Raw genomic sequence first — 18,030 nt, forward strand, 5'->3', positions numbered from 1 at the left:
TATATATTATGGTCATTTTTAGATATCCAGTACATGGTAAAGTTATAATTTCATAGTGAGGATGGAAATCACTTCTGCTACCGGCATTGCATGGTTGAAGCGAAAGGAGAAGAGAAGCTCACTCCAATTCCATCAACTTCCAAATGGTCTAAACCATTCAACACACACACACACACACACACACACACACACACACACACACACACACACACACACACACACACACACACACACACACACACACACACACACACACACACACACACACACACACACAGAGAGAGAAGTCAGCTCAGACAGATCCAGCTGAGAGAAGCCCAGTTCATGAGCTCCATCAGCAGCAGATTGTAATTTACGATGGAAAAGGAATGTGCTTTTATAAAACAAATGTTAGTGAAACGAATTGTATCGCATCGTAACCAAATCGCATTGATTCGTTCCTCTTATCAACCCGAATCTCGCCGAATCATTTCAAACTAAAATGTATCGTTCCTGTATCATATTGGAGCCCATGTATCTAGATACGTATAGAACATTCTTGAAAGGGAAAGATGCACATCCGTACTGTCTCCAGACTTTTGGATTATGTGTGTGTATTGTTATTGTATTGCTAGCTATTACTGCACTATTGGTTAGAAACGTAAGCATTTCGCTGCACCTGCGATATCATCTGCAAATCTGTGTAAGCGACCAATAAACTTCGATTTGTTTTTCAGACAGGCGTAAGTTACTACTGTTCTCCCTCTGAATCCCTTGAAGTCTCTATTTGGAGGATGTGACAGTTTTATCGAAGTGCTCATGTTAGTCCCGTTCCTGATTGTGTAATGTCCCTGTGCTCGTGTCATCATTTGCTCAAAGGAACAGACATGAGGAAGGACACTTCCTCCAACTCACAGTTTACTGTGACACTGCATGATATCACAGGAACACTCTCCTTTCCTGTGCCATTCCCCAGCTGCTCTGTTGGGCTCCTCTATCTCTCTTTAGTTCAATATGATTTTTTTACTCTTTAAAGATACAATAGTTGATGAAGTTAAAACATGTTTACCTGCAAGAATCACATTCGTACATGCCACAAATGAAGGTGTATACACCTGTTACTGTCATAGATTAAGCTGACTAACCTATCATCCTACCTCTCCTTAAAGACATGCTCCAGAACGTTGGCAACTATTAAGTATTAAACCTCCTGCTTTGGGCTGGGTGTGTCGATGTATATTTCATACAGTTGAAGTCGGAAGTTTACATACACTTAGATTGGAGTCATTAAAACTTGTTTTTCAACCACTCCACAAATGTTAACAAACTATAGTTTTGACAAGTCGGTTAGGACATCTACTTTGTGCATGACACAAGCAATTTTTCAAAAAAATGTTTACAGACAGATTATTTCACTTATAATTCACTGTATCACTGTAATTCACTGTATCACAATTCCAGTTGGTCAGAAGTTTACATACACTAAATTCCAGAAAATGATGTTATGGTTTTAGAAGCTTCTAATGGGCTAATTGACATAATTTGAGTCACTTGGAGGTGTACCTGTAGATGTGTTTCAAGGACTACCTTCAAACTCAGTGCCTCTTTGCTTGACATCATGGGAAAATCAGAAGAAATCCGCCAAGGACTCAGAAAAAAGATTATAGACCTCCACAAGTCTGGTTCATCCTTGGGAGCAATTTCTAAATGCCAGAAGGTACCATGTTCATCTGTACAAGAAATAGTATGCAAGTATAAACACCATGGGACCACGCAGCCATCACACCGTTCAGGAAGGAGACGCAATCGGGCTCCTAGAGATGAATGTACTTTGGTGCGAAAAATGCAAATCAATTCCAGAACAGCAAAGGACCTTGTGAAGATGCTGGAGGAAACAGGTACAAAAGTATCTAAATCCACAGTAAAACGAGCCCTATATTGACATAACCTGAAAGGCCTCTCAGCAAGGAAGAAGCCACTGCTCCAAAACCACCATAAAAAAGTCAGACTACGGTTTGCAACTGCACATGGGGACAAAGATTGTACTTTTTGGAGAAATGTCCTCTGGTCTGATGAAACCAAAATAGAACTGTTTGACCATGATGACCATCGTCATGTTTGGAAGAAAAAGGGGGAGGCTTGCAAGCTGAAGAACACCATCCCAACCGTGAAGCACAGGGGTGGCAGCATTATGTTGTGGGGGTGCTTTGCTGCAGGAGGGACTGGTGCACTTCACAAAATAAATGGCATCATGAGGTAGGAAAATTATGTGGATATATTGAAAAAACATCTCGACATCAGTCAGGAAGTTAAAGCTTGGTCGCAAATGGGTCTTCCAAATGGACAATGACCCCAAGGATACTTCCAAAGTTGTGAAAATGGCTTAAGGGCCTCCTGGGCCATATACAGCGTTCCTCATTGAGTTCCCTGAATTCCTATCGGACCTTGTAGTCATAGCAGATAATATTCACATTTTTGGTGACTTTAATATTCACATGGAAAAGTCCACAGACCCACGCCAAAATGTTTTCGGAGCCATCATCGACTCAGTGGGTTTTGTCCAACATGTCTCTGGACCTACTCACTGCCACAGTCATACTCTGGACCTAGTTTTGTCCCATGGAATAAATGTTGTGGATCTTAATGTTTTTCCTTATAATCCTGGACTATCGGACCACCATTTTATTACGTTTGCAATTGCAACAAATAATCTGCTCAGACACCAACCAAGGAGCATCAAAAGTCGTGCTATAAATTCACAGACAACACAAAGATTCGTTGATGCCCTTCTAGACTCCCTCTGCCTACCCAAGGACGTCAGAGGACAAAAATCAGTTAACCACCTAACTGAGGAACTCAATTTAACCTTGCACAATACCCTAGATGCAGTTGCACCCCTAAAAACTAAAAACATTTCTCATAAGAAACTAGCTCCCTGGTATACAGAAAATACCCGAGCTCTGAAGCAAGCTTCCAGAAAATTGGAACGGAAATGGCGCCACACCAAACTGGAAGTCTTCCGACTAGCTTGGAAAGACAGTACCGTGCAGTATCGAAGAGCCCTCACTGCTGCTCGATCATTCTATTTTTCCAACTTAATTGAGGAAAATAAGAACAATCCCAAATGTCTTTTTGATACTGTCGCAAAGCTAACTAAAAAGCAGCATTCCCCAAGTGAGGATGGCTTTCACTTCAGCAGTAATAAATTCATGAACTTCTTTGAGGAAAAGATCATGATTATTAGAAAGCAAATTACAGACTCCTCTTTAAATCTGCGTATTCCTTCAAAGCTCAGTTGTCCTGAGTCTGCACAACTCTGCCAGGACCTAGGATCAAGAGAGACACTCAAGTGTTTTAGTACTATATCTCTTGACACAATGATGAAAATAATCATGGCCTCTAAACCTTCAAGCTGCATACGGGACCCTATTCCAACTAAACTACTGAAAGAGCTGCTTCCTGTGCTTGGCCCTCCTATGTTGAACATAATAAACGGCTCTCTATCCACCGGATGTGTACCAAACTCACTAAAAGTGGCAGTAATAAAGCCTCTCTTGAAAAAGCCCAACCTTGACCCAGAAAATAAAAAAACTATCGGCCTATATCGAAACTTACATTCCTCTCAAAATTTTTAGAAAAGGCTGTTGCGCAGCAACTCACTGCCTCCCTGAAGACAAACAATGTATACGAAAGGCTTCAGTCTGGTTTTAGACCCCATCATAGCACTGAGACTGCACTATATAAAAATAAATACATTTGATAAACAAAATCAAGGTATTGGAGTGGCCATCACAGAGCAAAGAGGACTACAAACCTGACACAATTACACCAGCTCTGTCAGGAGGAATGGGCCAAAATTAACCCAACTTATTGTGGGAAGTTTGTGGAAGGCAACCCGAAACGTTTGACCCAAGTTAAACAATTTAAAGGCAATGCTACCAAATACTATTTGAGTGTATGTAAACTTCTGACCCACTGGGAATGTGATGAAAGAAATAAAAGCTGAAATAAATAATTCTCTCTACTATTATTCTGCCATTTCACATTCTGAAAATAAAGTGGTGATCCCAACTGACCTAAGACAGGGAATTTGAACTTGGACTAAATGTCAAGAATTGTGAAAAACTGAGTTGAAATGTACTTGGCTAAGGTGCATGTAAACTTCTGACTTCAACTGTACATGCATAATCTATGAGCAGAATTACCGTTTTACCTCAAAAAGTCCCTAGCTTTTCTGTAAGCTGTGCTGAGCCATTTTCCCTACATGTCCCCCCACGTGGGCCAGACCCCTAGCAAGTCAAGTTCTAGCCAATGAGCTTCAGCCCCTGCCATTTGAGTGACAGCTAGCAAGATGCACACACAGCAGAGCAAGAGAGCATTGACATAGTGTACATATCTGCACATGTGTCATAGTAGCAATTTTCAGAGACCACTTTTGGCTCGTGAGCGCTACTTTCAGAACTACTGGCTAAAAGGTATACAAAAGTAATGGAGAATCTCTTTCATCTTTGGAGACAGCCTCCTCATACTTACAACAGACTGTGCCCAGGCGGCCTGTGACAAGCCTTTACTCATAATTGTCACTTCCTCTCTCTCTCTCTCTCTCTCTGCCTGCCTTTTTAACTGTCTTGGACCCCTGGTGTGTTATTTGTTCGAAATTTCAATGGAATGTGCAGAATATGTTATCACTTTACCCTTCTGCCTGGCCCTGTCTTTTCCCTCTGTCCATCTGCTCCCCATAACCATACAGGGTGGACCCGGAACGAGGAGAGGAGCAGCACAATAGAAGACTGAAGAGAAAAATAGACTTGGAGAAATGAGAATAAAGTGAAGGGTCAAATCCATAAGAGACCAAATAGAAACAATAAGAAGTGAAGTAAGGACATGAGACAGTCCGAGCCAATGCTTGAGCTGTTGTATGGAGATGTGAACGTTGGATGCTGAAGCCTGTGTTTTTAGGGCATGCTGAGTAATGTGGCAGAGAAGAGAGAGCTCATAATGGCGTATCTCATTACAATTTTGGCAATGAAACTAAAAATATGGGTCATAGACATGATAGTAACTCTGAATTCATGGAACTGTTATAGCTTTGTGCGGTGTTGTTTAAAATGCTATCCCCTTCTACAACCTACTATACTACAATACCTTTAAGCAAATATTTACTGTTCAATTAAATGGCAATATGATGGCTTAAATACCATGTATTTAAAATGTATGTTATTACATCTATTTTTATCACACCAATATATTTTCATATAATGGTGTCGGAGGGGATGGCTGCTGTTTTAAGGGCTCCTAACCAACTGTGTTATTCTGTTCCCCCCCCATTGTTTGTACATCACGTTTCTGCCACAGTCTCTTATGAACTGAAGGAGTTTCTGGACATCAGAACAGCAATTACTCAGCTCGGACTGGACACTTTTTTTGTAAATGAATCAGAGGCAAAAGATTTCCAGCTCCTCCCGGACCAGGCCAAAATCCTCGTCATTCGCATGAAGAGAAGACACTGATACATTGGCCGCAGATCCAGGTGCTTGGTGAGAATTCGTTAGTGAGTGGATAATGCTTCTTTCCACCCCCCTCTGCGAGTTTCCCGCAGTTTTCCTGTTTGTTATTTTGTGATGTCATAAAAAATGTTATGAAGGAAATACTGTAACTTGGAAAGTATACCCACTACATGTAAGAAGTTTCCATACTATGTGTTGTGGATGTAATATTAACAATTATGAAAGTGTTTTTGGTAAAAGAGGGATGTGATTTGAGAAACTATAAGAGATAATTGCTTTACATAAGTTTGTACAAGTGACAAGTCACGCCCCCGAGTGAGGTCAGAGAGCATGTTAGCCTGACGGAACTGCCCCTTTCGAACAAACTGAATAAATGATGAGTAAAGAAATTAACATACTAGACCAGAAAAGCATTAAACTACCGCTGCACGTTTAAAATGGTTTGAACTTTGAATATCAACACGAGATAGAGACAATAAACTCACCTCCTGGGAAAATCACTGGTATGGATGATTAGCTGTCCTAAGTAAAATATCTTTGAAAGCGAATTTAAGTAGGATCATTATACTACTCTGCTCAAGCCACCGTATTAAGCTACTCTCATCACCCAACTAGGGAACTATCGACATGGCTGGCTAGCCTATCTTCAAAAAAGCATATTCAAGAGCAAATGGAAGGAAAATAAACTCTGTAGTTCTGTTCAGGACTATGCGACAAGTCACCGGATACAGGACAACTACAGAGAAGAACAAAAGTAGAAGACTTGTTTGAACCCTGTTGGACAATCAGAGCCTTACAAGAGTGCAGCAAAAAGGCAACTCCCTTTCCAAGGCAGCTCTGTACACCGAAAGAGATCTGGCGAACCAAGGCATTTCATGTAAATACGTTAATGATTTCTTACTCAAAGCAGGTGACAGTTCTTGTGAAATATGGTTACTGTAAGTGAGAGTAGTTTCTGAAAGTACCCATGTTAAGTGTCTCTGTCCCCCTCTCTCCCTCTCTTTTGTAACAAGTAGCCACGTTGTTGTGGCTTTGTTGCCGCTAGGGACATTGCCGCTAGGGACCTGTTTTTAAGGTATTAAGTGTGTATGTTTATCCTGTGTTACCATTTAGTTAGCTAGTTAATAAATAATTAAACCAATTTGTGTAGTACTGTCACGTCTACTCCTGCTCCTCCCCTCCGGCGTTCGGCGTAGCCAGTGTAGTAACCACCGGTCCTGAGATCCATCATTATGCACACCTGGCATCAATTGTTATGCGCACCTGGGCATCATCATCAAGCACACATGGACTCCATTACCTCACTTATTACCTCCCCTATATCTGGCACTCCCTTAGGTTCTTTCCCAAGTTAATATTGTTTATGTGTTTATTGTCTATATGCTACTCGTGTTTGTTATAGTTTTTTTAATGTTATAGTTTTTTAATTAAGCCACTCAACAAATACATCATACCAGATACATTCAACAGATTCCCATTCAGAGCGACACACAGAAGCATCCAGGGTCAATGCCCTGCTCCAGGGTCAATGCCCTGCTCAAGGGTATGTTGACCGATCTACCACCAGGCCAAAAAACGTGAACCCATCTACAGTTGAAGTTGGAAGTTTACATACACCTTAGCTGAATACATTTAAATTTAAATTTTAATACACAATTCCTGACATTTAATCCTAGTAAAAATGATGTGTCTTAGGTCCATCAGGATCACCACTTTATTTTAAGAATGTGAAATGTCAGAATAATAGTAGAGAGAATTATTTTTTTCAGCTTTGATTTCTTTCATCACATTCCCAGTGGGTCAGAAGTTTACATACATTCAATTAGTATTTGATAGTATTGCCTTGAAATTGTTTAACATGAGTCAAACGTTTTGGGTAGCCTTCCACAAGCTTCCCACAATAAGTTGGGTGAATTTTGGCCCATTCCCCCTGACAGAGCTGGTGTAACTGAGTCAGGTTTGTAGGCCTCCTTGCTCGCACACGCTTTTTCAGTTTTGCCTCCAAATTTTCTATAGATTTGAGGTCAGGGCTTTGTGATGGCCACTCCAAAATCCTTGACTTTGTTGTCCTTAAGCCATTTTGCCACAAATTTGGAAGTAGGCTTGGGTTCATTGTCCATTTGGAAGACCCATTTGTGACCAAGCATAAATGATGACTGATGTCTTGAGATGGTGCTTCAATATATCCACATAATTTTCCGCCCTCATGATGCCATCTATTTTGTGAATTACACCAGTCCCTCCTGCAGCAAAGCACTCCCACAACATGATGCTGCCACCCCTGTGCTTCACGGTTGGGATGCTGTTCTTCGAATTGCAAGCCTCCCCTTTCTTTCTCCAAACATAACGATGGTCATTATGGTCAAAAAGTTATATTTTTGTTTCATCAGACCAGAGGACATTTCTCCAGAACGTACGATCTTTGTCCCCTTGTGCAGTTACAAACCATAGTCTGGTTATTTTATGGCAGTTTTGGAGCAGTGGCTTCTTCCTTGCTGAGAGGCCTTTCAGGTTATGTCGATATAGGACTCGTTTTAATGTGGATATAGATATTTTTGTACCTGCTTCCTCCAGCATCTTCACAAGGTCCTTTGCTGTTGTTCTGGGATTGATTTACACTTTTCACACCAAAGTACGTTCATCTCTAGGAGACAGAACGCGTCTCCTTCCTGAGCAGTATGATGGATGCGTGTTCCCATGGTGTTTATACTTACATACTATTGTTTATACAGATGAACGTGGTACCTTCAGGCGTTTGGAAAATGCTCCCAAGGATGAACCAGACTTGTGGAGGTCCACAATTTTTTTCTGAGGTCTTGGCTGATTTCTTTAGGTTTTCCCATGATGTCAAGTTTGAAGGTAGGCCTTGAAATACATTCATAGGTACACCTCCAATTGAGTCAAATAGTGTCAATTAGCCTATCAGAAGCTTCTAAAGACATGCCATAATTTTCTTGAATTCTCCAGGCTGTTTAAAGGCCCAGTCAACTTAGTGTATGTAAACTTCTGACCCACTGGAATTGTGATACAGTGAATTTTAAGTGAAATAATCTGTCTGTAAACAATTGTTGGAAAAACTTGTGTCATGCACAAAGAAGATGTCCTAATCGACTTGCCAAAACTATAGTTTGTTAACAAGAAATTTGTGGAGTCGTTGAAAAACGAGTTTTAATGACTCCGACCTGAGTCTATGTAAACTTCCAACTTCAACTATAAATAACAAAGTAAATTGATAGATGGGCCAGGGACGCTGAGGCATGGGAAGGGAAAGGATTTTCCCTGCTGGAGGGGGACATTTGGTGTGGGCAAATCCCCCCCTCCCTTAGGTTCTTTCCCCAGTCAGTATTGTTTGTGTTTCTTGTGTATACACTACTCGTGTGTGTTATATTGTTATAAACTCACCACCTGCACTTGCTTTCCAACTCACAGCGTATATTTTACAGGTACTGAATCATAAGTAAGGCTCTGGTTTTTGCAGATGCAAGGAGGTTACGACAGTTCAGAATGATGACATGATAAGAAGTTATGATTAATACATTGACTGTTTATAGATGTGATAGGTTAAGACATTTTCAAGTTTAATTCAGAAGATGGTAACTCTTTAAAGAACCGCTCTCGTGGTGTCCCTGATCCTAATGAGTTACATGATTAATTTAATTGGGTAACAATTAAACATAGGTAATTAGATAACAGCCTTCAGATTAACGTTAATGTCAAGTCACAATGGTGAATGCGCAATCACTGGAGAATAAACTGGATGAGCTCCGTTCAAGACTCTCCTACCAATGGCACATTAACTGTAATATATTATGTTTCACTGAGTCGTGGCTGAATGAGGACATAGATAATATAGAGTTGGCTGGGTTTTCCGTGCATTATCAAGACAGAACAGCAACCTCTGGTAAGACGAAGGGTGGTGGTCTGTGTCGATTTGTCAATAACAGTGCAATCTCTAAAATTAGGAAGTCTCAAGGTTTTGCTCACCAGAGGTAAAGTACCTCATGATGAGCTGTAGATCATAATATTTATCAAGAGTTTTAATCTATTTTTCATCTATTTGTCCATTTACCATCACTAACCGATGCAGGCACTAAGATCACACTCAACGAGCTGTCATAAGCGAACAAGAGAATGCTCAAGTAGAAGCGATGCTCGTAGTGGGCAGGGACTTTAATACAGGGAAACTTACATCAATTTGATCTAATTGCTACCAGCATATCACATGTGCAACTAGAGGAACACAAACTATAGACCACCTTTACTCCACACACAGAGATGCGTACAAAGCTCGCCCTCCATTGGCAAATCTGAAAAAATTCCCTCTGCAACTGGATCCTGGACTTCCTGACAGGCCGCCCCCAGGTAGTAAGGGTAGGCAACAACACAACTGCAATGCTGATCCTCAAGACGGGAGCCCCTCAGGGTTGTGTGTTGTTATTACATGGTTATTATGTGTGGTGACAGAGCAAGGATGGAGGGGATTTGATTTGAAATCACAGGGTGTCACATTCATGGTCAGCTTGTCTCTCTATAGGCTGGCCCAGTGGGGGGGCCCCTCAGGGTTGTGTGTTTAATCCCCTTCTGTACTCCCTGTTCACCCATGACTGCGTGGCCACGCACGACTCCAACACCATTATTATGTTTTCCGACGACACAACGGTGGTAGGCCTGATCACTGACAACGATGAGACGGCCTATAGGGAAGAGGTCAGAGACCTGGCAGTGTGGTGCCAGGACAACAACCTCTCGCTCAACGTCAGCAAGACAAATGAGCTGATTGTGGACTACAGTAAAAGAAGGGTCAAGCACACCACCATTCACATTGACGGGGCTATAGTGGAGCGGGTGTCCTTGGTGTCCACATCACTAGCAAACTATCATGGTCCAAAAACACAAAGACAGTCATGAAGTGGGCATGACAACTCCTATTCCCTCTCAGGAGACTGAAAAATGTTGACATGGTTCCTCAGATCCTCAAAAAGTTCAACAACTGCACCATCATGAGCATCCTGACTAATTGCATCACCGCTTGGTATGGCAACTGCAAGGCATCCAACTGCAAGGCGCTACAGAAGGTAATGCGTACGACCCGGTACATCACTGGGGCCAAGCTTCCTGCTATCCAGGACCTTGGTACGAGGCGGTGTCAGAGGGAGGCCCTAAAAATGGTCAAAAACTCCAGTCACCCAACTCATAGACTGTTCTCTCTGCTACCTTGTGGAAAGTGGTACCGGAATTCCAAGTCTAGGTCCAAAAGGCTCCTTAACACCTTCTGTCCCCAAGCCATAAAACTGCTAAACAGTTCATCGAATGGCTACATGTACTATTTGCATTGACCCCCTTTTTTTTACGCTGCTGCTACTCGCTGTTTATTATCTATGCATAGTCACTTTACCCCTGCCTATATGTACATATTACCTCAATTACCTCGACTATCCTCTACCCCCACACATTGACTCGGTACAGGTACACCCTTACCCCTGTATAAAGCTTCATTGTTATACATGACCCCCCCCCCCCCCCCTCCCCCCAAAATGGTCTTACTTTAAAAATAATGCATTGTTGGTTAAGGGCTTTTAAGTAAGCATTTCACTGTTGTATTCGGCACATGTGACAAATAAAATTGTATTTGATTTTACATTTCAAAAAGGTAGCCGAGAGACCAAAGCCATTATCTCAATGTCAATGAATGAGGCACAGGGAATGAGTGGAACATGATTTATAATCCAGAGGAGGGTTGACTGTGTGGATATGCCCAAAAAAATGTTCTCTATCTGTCACGCCCTGGTCGAAGTATATTATGTTTGTCTTCATTTATTTGGTCAGGCCAGGGTGTGACATGGGTTATTGTGGTGCGTTTTTGTCTTGGGGTTTTGTGGGGTGTCTAGCATAGTCTATGGCTGCCTGAGGCGGTTCTCAATCAGAGTCAGGTGATTATCGTTGTCTCTGATTGGGAACCATATTTAGGTAGCTTGGGTTTAACTGTGTGTTTGTGGGTGATTGTTCCTGTCTCTGTGTTTGTTGTCACAAGATAGGCTGTATAGGTTTTCACGTTCCGTTTGTTGTTTTGTAGATTTAAGTTATTTCATGTATCGTTCATTTTCCATTAAAGAACATGAGTAACCACCACGCTGCATTTTGGTCCGCTTCTCCTTCTACAGACGAAGGTCGTTACACTATCCAAGAACGGATGAGATGATTATAATATAGTTATGCAGTGGTCTGCATATTAACTCAGATATTACACTGTAGACTAATTAATCAAGGTTTAACGACCAGTTTACAAACGGGTTTGTCACAGACAGCATATTTTAGTTTGTTTAGGTTTAATAATCCAAAAGGCTATTCGAGGCTCCATTGGTTTTTATATTAAGCATGTTTGTTGATCCTGTAGTGTTGTGTAATAGCCATAATGTGTGAAACTCTCTAATGAATTGAACCACAATTGAGGCATCACAAAGCATTTCCCCTGTGCACAGGCGCATTCGGCATGCGTCTCTGCTATCGCATTGAAATGTTTGATGGGCTAGTGTGTCTGTCTGTCTGTCTGCGTGTGTGTGTGTGTGTGTGTATGCGCATGCACCCCCGCGGTTAACCCCTCCCCCCAAACACCACCTCCATGTGACAAGAGAGCTGTCCGGCCCCTTTCGATTCCCATAGATCGAATTACTGGCTCTGCTCAATCCGCAGCACAGCCCACTGCCTCTTCTCCAATCACCGGTAGCCTCGCGCTCCCCGGGTAGGCCTACTCACCAACCTACTGTCTCACATTTTGATACATCACTCCGGAGCTATTACCTCTCATCAACCCAACTAGATTTTTCCTTGCTATCCGAAGATGAGAGTGTACATTGCGGTGCCCTCTGCATGCTTTACCTCCTAACTCGGGCTCTAGACCCGCAGCTGGGACCAGAGAGAGAGTAACCTCTCTTCTCTCATCATCACTCGCTTGGTGTTCTACGGACACGGGGAGCGAGCCGACAGTCGACCACAATAATTGTACCGTATTTGTGTATCATTTCTCTTTCTCGTCCTCATCCTGTCTTTCACGCTGGGCACAGACAGGGAAGGAGAGAAGAACAAGACTTCGCAATCGCTATTTCTACCGTGGAAATACATTTGGTGGGGTTTTGTGCCCTGTCCGTATTTGGTGAACCCTGGATTTAGTGAACATGGAGACGGTGGAGAAGGAGTGCGGGGCGTTAGGTGGACTATTCCAGGCGATTGTCAATGATATGAAGGTAGGTCGGGCATCATTATGACCGAAACATTTTTGTTTGTTTGTTGCCTGCATTTGTGAGCTGCTTGTTTTCACCCTCGAGGACATGGAACCGTTATTCTGTCACAGTGCGTCGAAAGGCTACCTACCTGATAGTGACTATCCCTCAGCAAGGTTTGCGCATTCTGTCGCGTCATTGCTTTGGAAATGTTGCTTTGACAGCTACTATAATTGAATCCAATTGCTCGATCACCATTGCATGTGCTTTGTGTGTGTCAGAGCGTTGGTTTACTCTGCATAGATCAGGTTAAACCTAGTGTGTGTTAGGGTAAGCATGGGCATTCGAACACGATATGGATTATAACCATATGGATCATTTATGATTGAATAAATGTGCACGTATTCGGCTTTTATTAACACAAAAGAAATGAATGTTAAGCTGTCAGATTTAACCATGCCATTTTCGCATGTCCCATGCTTTTTGTTGTTGTTGTTGCGTGCCGGTAATAAAAACCGCTGTTATAAGCTCTCCCGTTTTGTAGAAAGCAGCACCATTGATTTTCTGCCAAGCTGATTTTTCTTTTAAAGAGACCGTGTGAGGTAAGCATGAGCTCCTCGAAAGCCATCACGCGTCCAGCAGTGCACACCGCTGTGCCTGTCTGAATGGCCCATGGTGTCGGCCTAACCTGCTGTATGGTCTGGCCTTCTTCTCTGGTTAGAGCAGCGATGATCCAGATGAGAAGACATCAAGCCAGACTCCTAGCTACACCCACTGTGACTAACCAACAGATTACTTGGCATACTTAGTATGTGGACAGTCCTTGAACAGGAAATGGTAGCGCTGAATTGGGACCAGTAACACCGCTACCGTTGTTTCCATCTCATCATCTGTGCCTTTCTTTCCACTGTGTGAGAAATCATGGGTTTGATGCTGCATCAAGGGATTTCTACGTCATCCGAGCCCCAGTCTCATGTGAATAAGGTTGGAGTACAGCTGGTGTTCTGCATGGTTATTATTCCTGCACGGACCATCTATATCTGTGAACATCATAGGGTTTTGAAGGAGATAAGGGACACGTCAAACTGCAACCTTGGATTAACAACATCCTAAAGGAAGAACCGGTGACAACCCCCCCTGCACTCATGGTTATCTTTCTCTCCCCCACATCCACCATTCTCTCTCTCTCTCTCTCTCTCTCTCTCTCTCTCTCTCTCTCTCTCTCTCTCTCTCTGTCTCTCTCTCTCGCTCTCTCTATCTGACACACTCATCTCATGAATTATTTTAAGACACATTTCCCATGGTCTTCATCGGATCTCTTACACCATGATGAAGGATACTAACATACATACGGGTCAAATGGTCACTTCCACAGCATCCATCCTCCATGAGTCACTTGGAGTCTCAGGTTGGCCATTGCAGTGGTCTTTAGTGGGTGTCATCACAGCAGAGTGAGATGCCACACTGTAAGATCTAAGCCACTGGCTGACTGCTGTGCTCTCATGTAACCCCAGACAACCTCATGACAACCTCATGTTGTCACTAATGACCCACCTCTCAAAGGACTGCTGTTGTTGGTGGCAGAAGAGAGGAAAACATACACACACACACACACACACACACACACACACACACACACAAATGGAGACCAGAGGATACCCTGTTGTTGGACAGGGATTGTCATTGCGAGGAGGGCCTCCGCTATTTGTGTCTTGATGGCTGGCTATGCTTGAGATGTTATTTGCGCTGAGTTTATTAACAGTAAACTCAGTGCTGTCATGCCGTCTCTGAACAATGATTATCCTCTCCAGCTGATATATGCCCCCATGACGGCTCAAGACAAAACATCTCTTCACTGAGCAATGAAATGCAAATATGCTGAATGATGCGCTATAGACTTAACACCTTGGGGAGCGCATGCCTTATGTGTGACGGGTCACGTTTACATACGCATGCAATTGATCCATGTCCGAGTAAAGTGTTTCAAGGATGTTTTCCCCTCCCTCTCTCTCTCACTATCCCTTTGTTGCAGGGGGATTGACAGCCCCATAGGGCACGCACAGTCACTTCTCATATGTGTCTCCTCTCCTAGAATCACTGGCTGTTTACCGGGCTTCCTCTTTGTTCACACCGCAGTAGACATGCCCAGTACAATAGCTGGCAACGCAACTGCACTAACGACACAGTCGACTACATGTAGGACACCTCTTAATTGGACGGTACAGCGCAACACAGCACAGTGCCATGATGAGTGAACTGGAGGCCTCTCTGACATTAGCATACAGTACATGAGTCAGATGTTTCACTGAAAAGGAATGTACATTACAACCACAATGACATCAAAGAGACCCCCGTCTCCCCCTCTGTTCTCCAGAGAGAGACCCCCACCCCACCGTATGGTATAATGTGGAGAGAGTGAGTAGTCCTTTGTTTGCACATCTTACTTGATGAGTGTATAGGTGGGGTGTGTGTGTGCCCCTTTTTAGGAGACACAGACGGGAATATATGTGTGTGAGGGGGCTGGCTGTCTGGCAGTGTTGGCTACAGCCCTCAGGGCTATGTCTTGTTATTACATGGTTATTATGTGTGGTGACAGAGCAAGGATGGAGGGGATTTGATTTGAAATCACAGGGTGTCACATTCATGGTCAGCTTGTCTCTCTATAGGCTGGCCCAGTGTGTGCTGACCACACGCTCAGTGCAGTGCCAGTAGAGAATGAGGACATAGATAATATAGAGTTGGCTGGGTTTTCCGTGCATTATCAAGACAGAACAGCAACCTCCGGTAAGACGAAGGGTGGTGGTCTGTGTCGATTTGTCAATAACAGTGCAATCTCTAAAATTAAGGAAGTCTCAAGGTTTTGCTCACCAGAGGTAAAGTACCTCATGATGAGCTGTAGATCATAATATTTATCAAGAGTTTTAATCTATTTTTCATCTATTTGTCTATTTACCATCACTAACCGATGCAGGCACTAAGATCACACTCAACGAGCTGTCATAAGCGAACAAGAGAATGCTCAAGTAGAAGCGATGCTCGTAGTGGGCAGGGACTTTAATACAGGGAAACTTACATCAATTTGATCTAATTGCTACCAGCATATCACATGTGCAACTAGAGGAACACAAACTATAGACCACCTTTACTCCACACACAGAGATGCGTACAAAGCTCGCCCTCCATTGGCAAATCTGAAAAAATTCCCTCTGCAACTGGATCCTGGACTTCCTGACAGGCCGCCCCCAGGTAGTAAGGGTAGGCAACAACACAACTGCAATGCTGATCCTCAAGACGGGAGCCCCTCAGGGTTGTGTGTTGTTATTACATGGTTATTATGTGTGGTGACAGAGCAAGTGGAGGGGATTTGATTTGAAATCACAGGGTGTCACATTCATGGTCAGCTTGTCTCTCTATAGGCTGGCCCAGTGTGTGCTGACCACACGCTCAGTGCAGTGCCAGTAGAGACAGACAGAGTCAGGGGGTACCTGGGACTAGAGTGAAGACGGGAGGCAGGAGAAGTCCACGATGTGGTCTGTTTGCCAGCTGGACTGTTTCCATTCTCAGGCCCTACCACACTTCTTTCCAAGGTGTGCATACCAGTCTGTCTCAGACAGGCATGCTGCCTTTACACAACAAGACACGGCCATCTGGCTCAGAGTGTTTATGTGTGTGTGCACCAGAGTATTCTGGAATGATTGCCTTGTCAAGTTGTGTGTCTTTTTGACGATTCATAGTTGGTGTGTGTGTTATTGGTCATGTGGTAGTCGGATGTTTATTTTTTCTCTGATTGTCTTCTTTGTAGCATGGCTTGTGAGTGTTTGTCTATGGATAATGTTGTGTCGTCTCACCTTTGTGTCAGAGTGGCAACAACGTTAACAAACAGATGAATGTGGGATGAACCACAAAGCTTGTGCTTTCCAAAATACATGCAACGTTTTGACAGTTTCTTCCCATGACTTAGAGAATTGAAACAACCCCATACAGGCACAATATGTGTGTGTGTGTGTGTGTGTGTGTGTGTGTGTGTGTGTGTGTGTGTGTGTGTGTGTGTGTGTTGCCTGGCTAACTTGGGGAGATCCCACAGCATTTCTCAGACTGCGTGTTAACTGCTGCACGTGTGACCCATTTCTGGACACTGCCTTTGGGCTGAGAGGCAGAGGACCAGCGAGGCCATCCATCCTCGTGACTCATGGGTCCGTGCTCCCCCAAAACTATCATCCCATTTGTTTGGGGCCATTGATGCCATAACAACGTGCAGGGCCCTGGCTCTCTAAATGAGCACCTGTTCTCTTGTCTCTCGTTAGGCTCGTTAGAGACGAATCGACTGGTTTCAGATTGAGAAATCACATTGGGACAGTGCCAGTGGTTCTCAGTGCAGGCTTTGTCGGGCCTGTCGAACTCATCTCATCACATTCATTTGTTGACTGTAAAACCACTCAGCGCATTGATAAGTAAAGAACGGGGGGAAAAAATGGTTTCAAATCACACAAAAAATTGCACCGTAAAAAAATGACCTACTGGAGGAACAAAATCCACTGTCCACTGTTCTCTCATGCAAAGGTATTTAGTGTGGTTTTCCATTCACTATACCCCTGATGTTACTATGGGGCTACTGGGTCCAGCAAAAAGGAGGATGATGCTGACCCTTATCCTCAAGTACACCCCGACCTCCAACAAGACACATCTGCATTCCTCACTGTCTCTGCATGATGAACAGCCGTCGGCGACCATCCCCACCTATGAGAGTGCCACAAAATACTCCCTGCTTCTCCGTCACAGACCTGTCATGCGTTTTAATGCCACGATATACAGTATCTCAGAGTGGTGGCAGTCAGTCACACGGAGGACCTCAGTGAAGACTCCCATTTCAATTAGGCTGAGTGGTGCACCCACTGCCACTACACAAATACAACTTTTGGAGACCTGGGACAACTAGACCTGGGATGGGGAGGGAGATAGTCAGTTAGAGAGGTAAGATGGATGACTACAAGAAAGAAGGGAGATGATGGTAAGAAAGGATGAGAGAACATATGAGGTAGAATGAAAAGCACAAATTGATACAGAAAGAGAGGCATATAGATTGAGAGAGAGACTGGGATGGAGAGAGAGAGAGAGAGACTGACATGGAGGAAAAAGCTGTGCCTTTTCCTATTAAGCGATTTCCATTATTCATTTCTGCAAGGCTGCAGGCTGCTGTGGTAAATGGTGAAGAGGGAGATTACCCCCCCCCCCCCCCCCCCCCCAAACCTGCTATTTTGATCAAGTGCCTGGCAGTGCTTGACACTACTGAGACACACTGAGCAGCCCAGGCCCCAGCCAGAGACACC

General features: G+C 43.5%; 1 protein-coding gene across 11 annotated transcripts in view; it reads left to right on the plus strand.

Annotated features, from left to right (window-relative positions):
- The first annotated feature begins 12,170 nt into the window (after nt 1–12,170).
- The window catches only part of LOC109874334 (protein MTSS 2-like), an 84,598-nt gene continuing 78,738 nt past the window's right edge, over nt 12,171–18,030 (plus strand). For 3 of the 11 annotated variants that reach the window (XM_031809352.1, XM_031809371.1, XM_031809356.1), the window contains exon 1: nt 12,174–12,727. In XM_031809352.1, the coding sequence (XP_031665212.1) occupies nt 12,659–12,727 (69 nt within the window). In that variant the 5' untranslated portion in view covers nt 12,174–12,658. Of the gene's footprint in view, nt 12,728–18,030 lie in introns of all 11 variants that reach the window. The other 8 variants (XM_031809360.1, XM_031809367.1, XM_031809342.1 and 5 more) reach the window with 5 other exon arrangements.

The sequence above is a fragment of the Oncorhynchus kisutch genome, linkage group LG3 (genome assembly GCF_002021735.2).
Source record: "Oncorhynchus kisutch isolate 150728-3 linkage group LG3, Okis_V2, whole genome shotgun sequence".
In the NCBI taxonomy this organism is placed as follows: domain Eukaryota; kingdom Metazoa; phylum Chordata; class Actinopteri; order Salmoniformes; family Salmonidae; genus Oncorhynchus; species Oncorhynchus kisutch.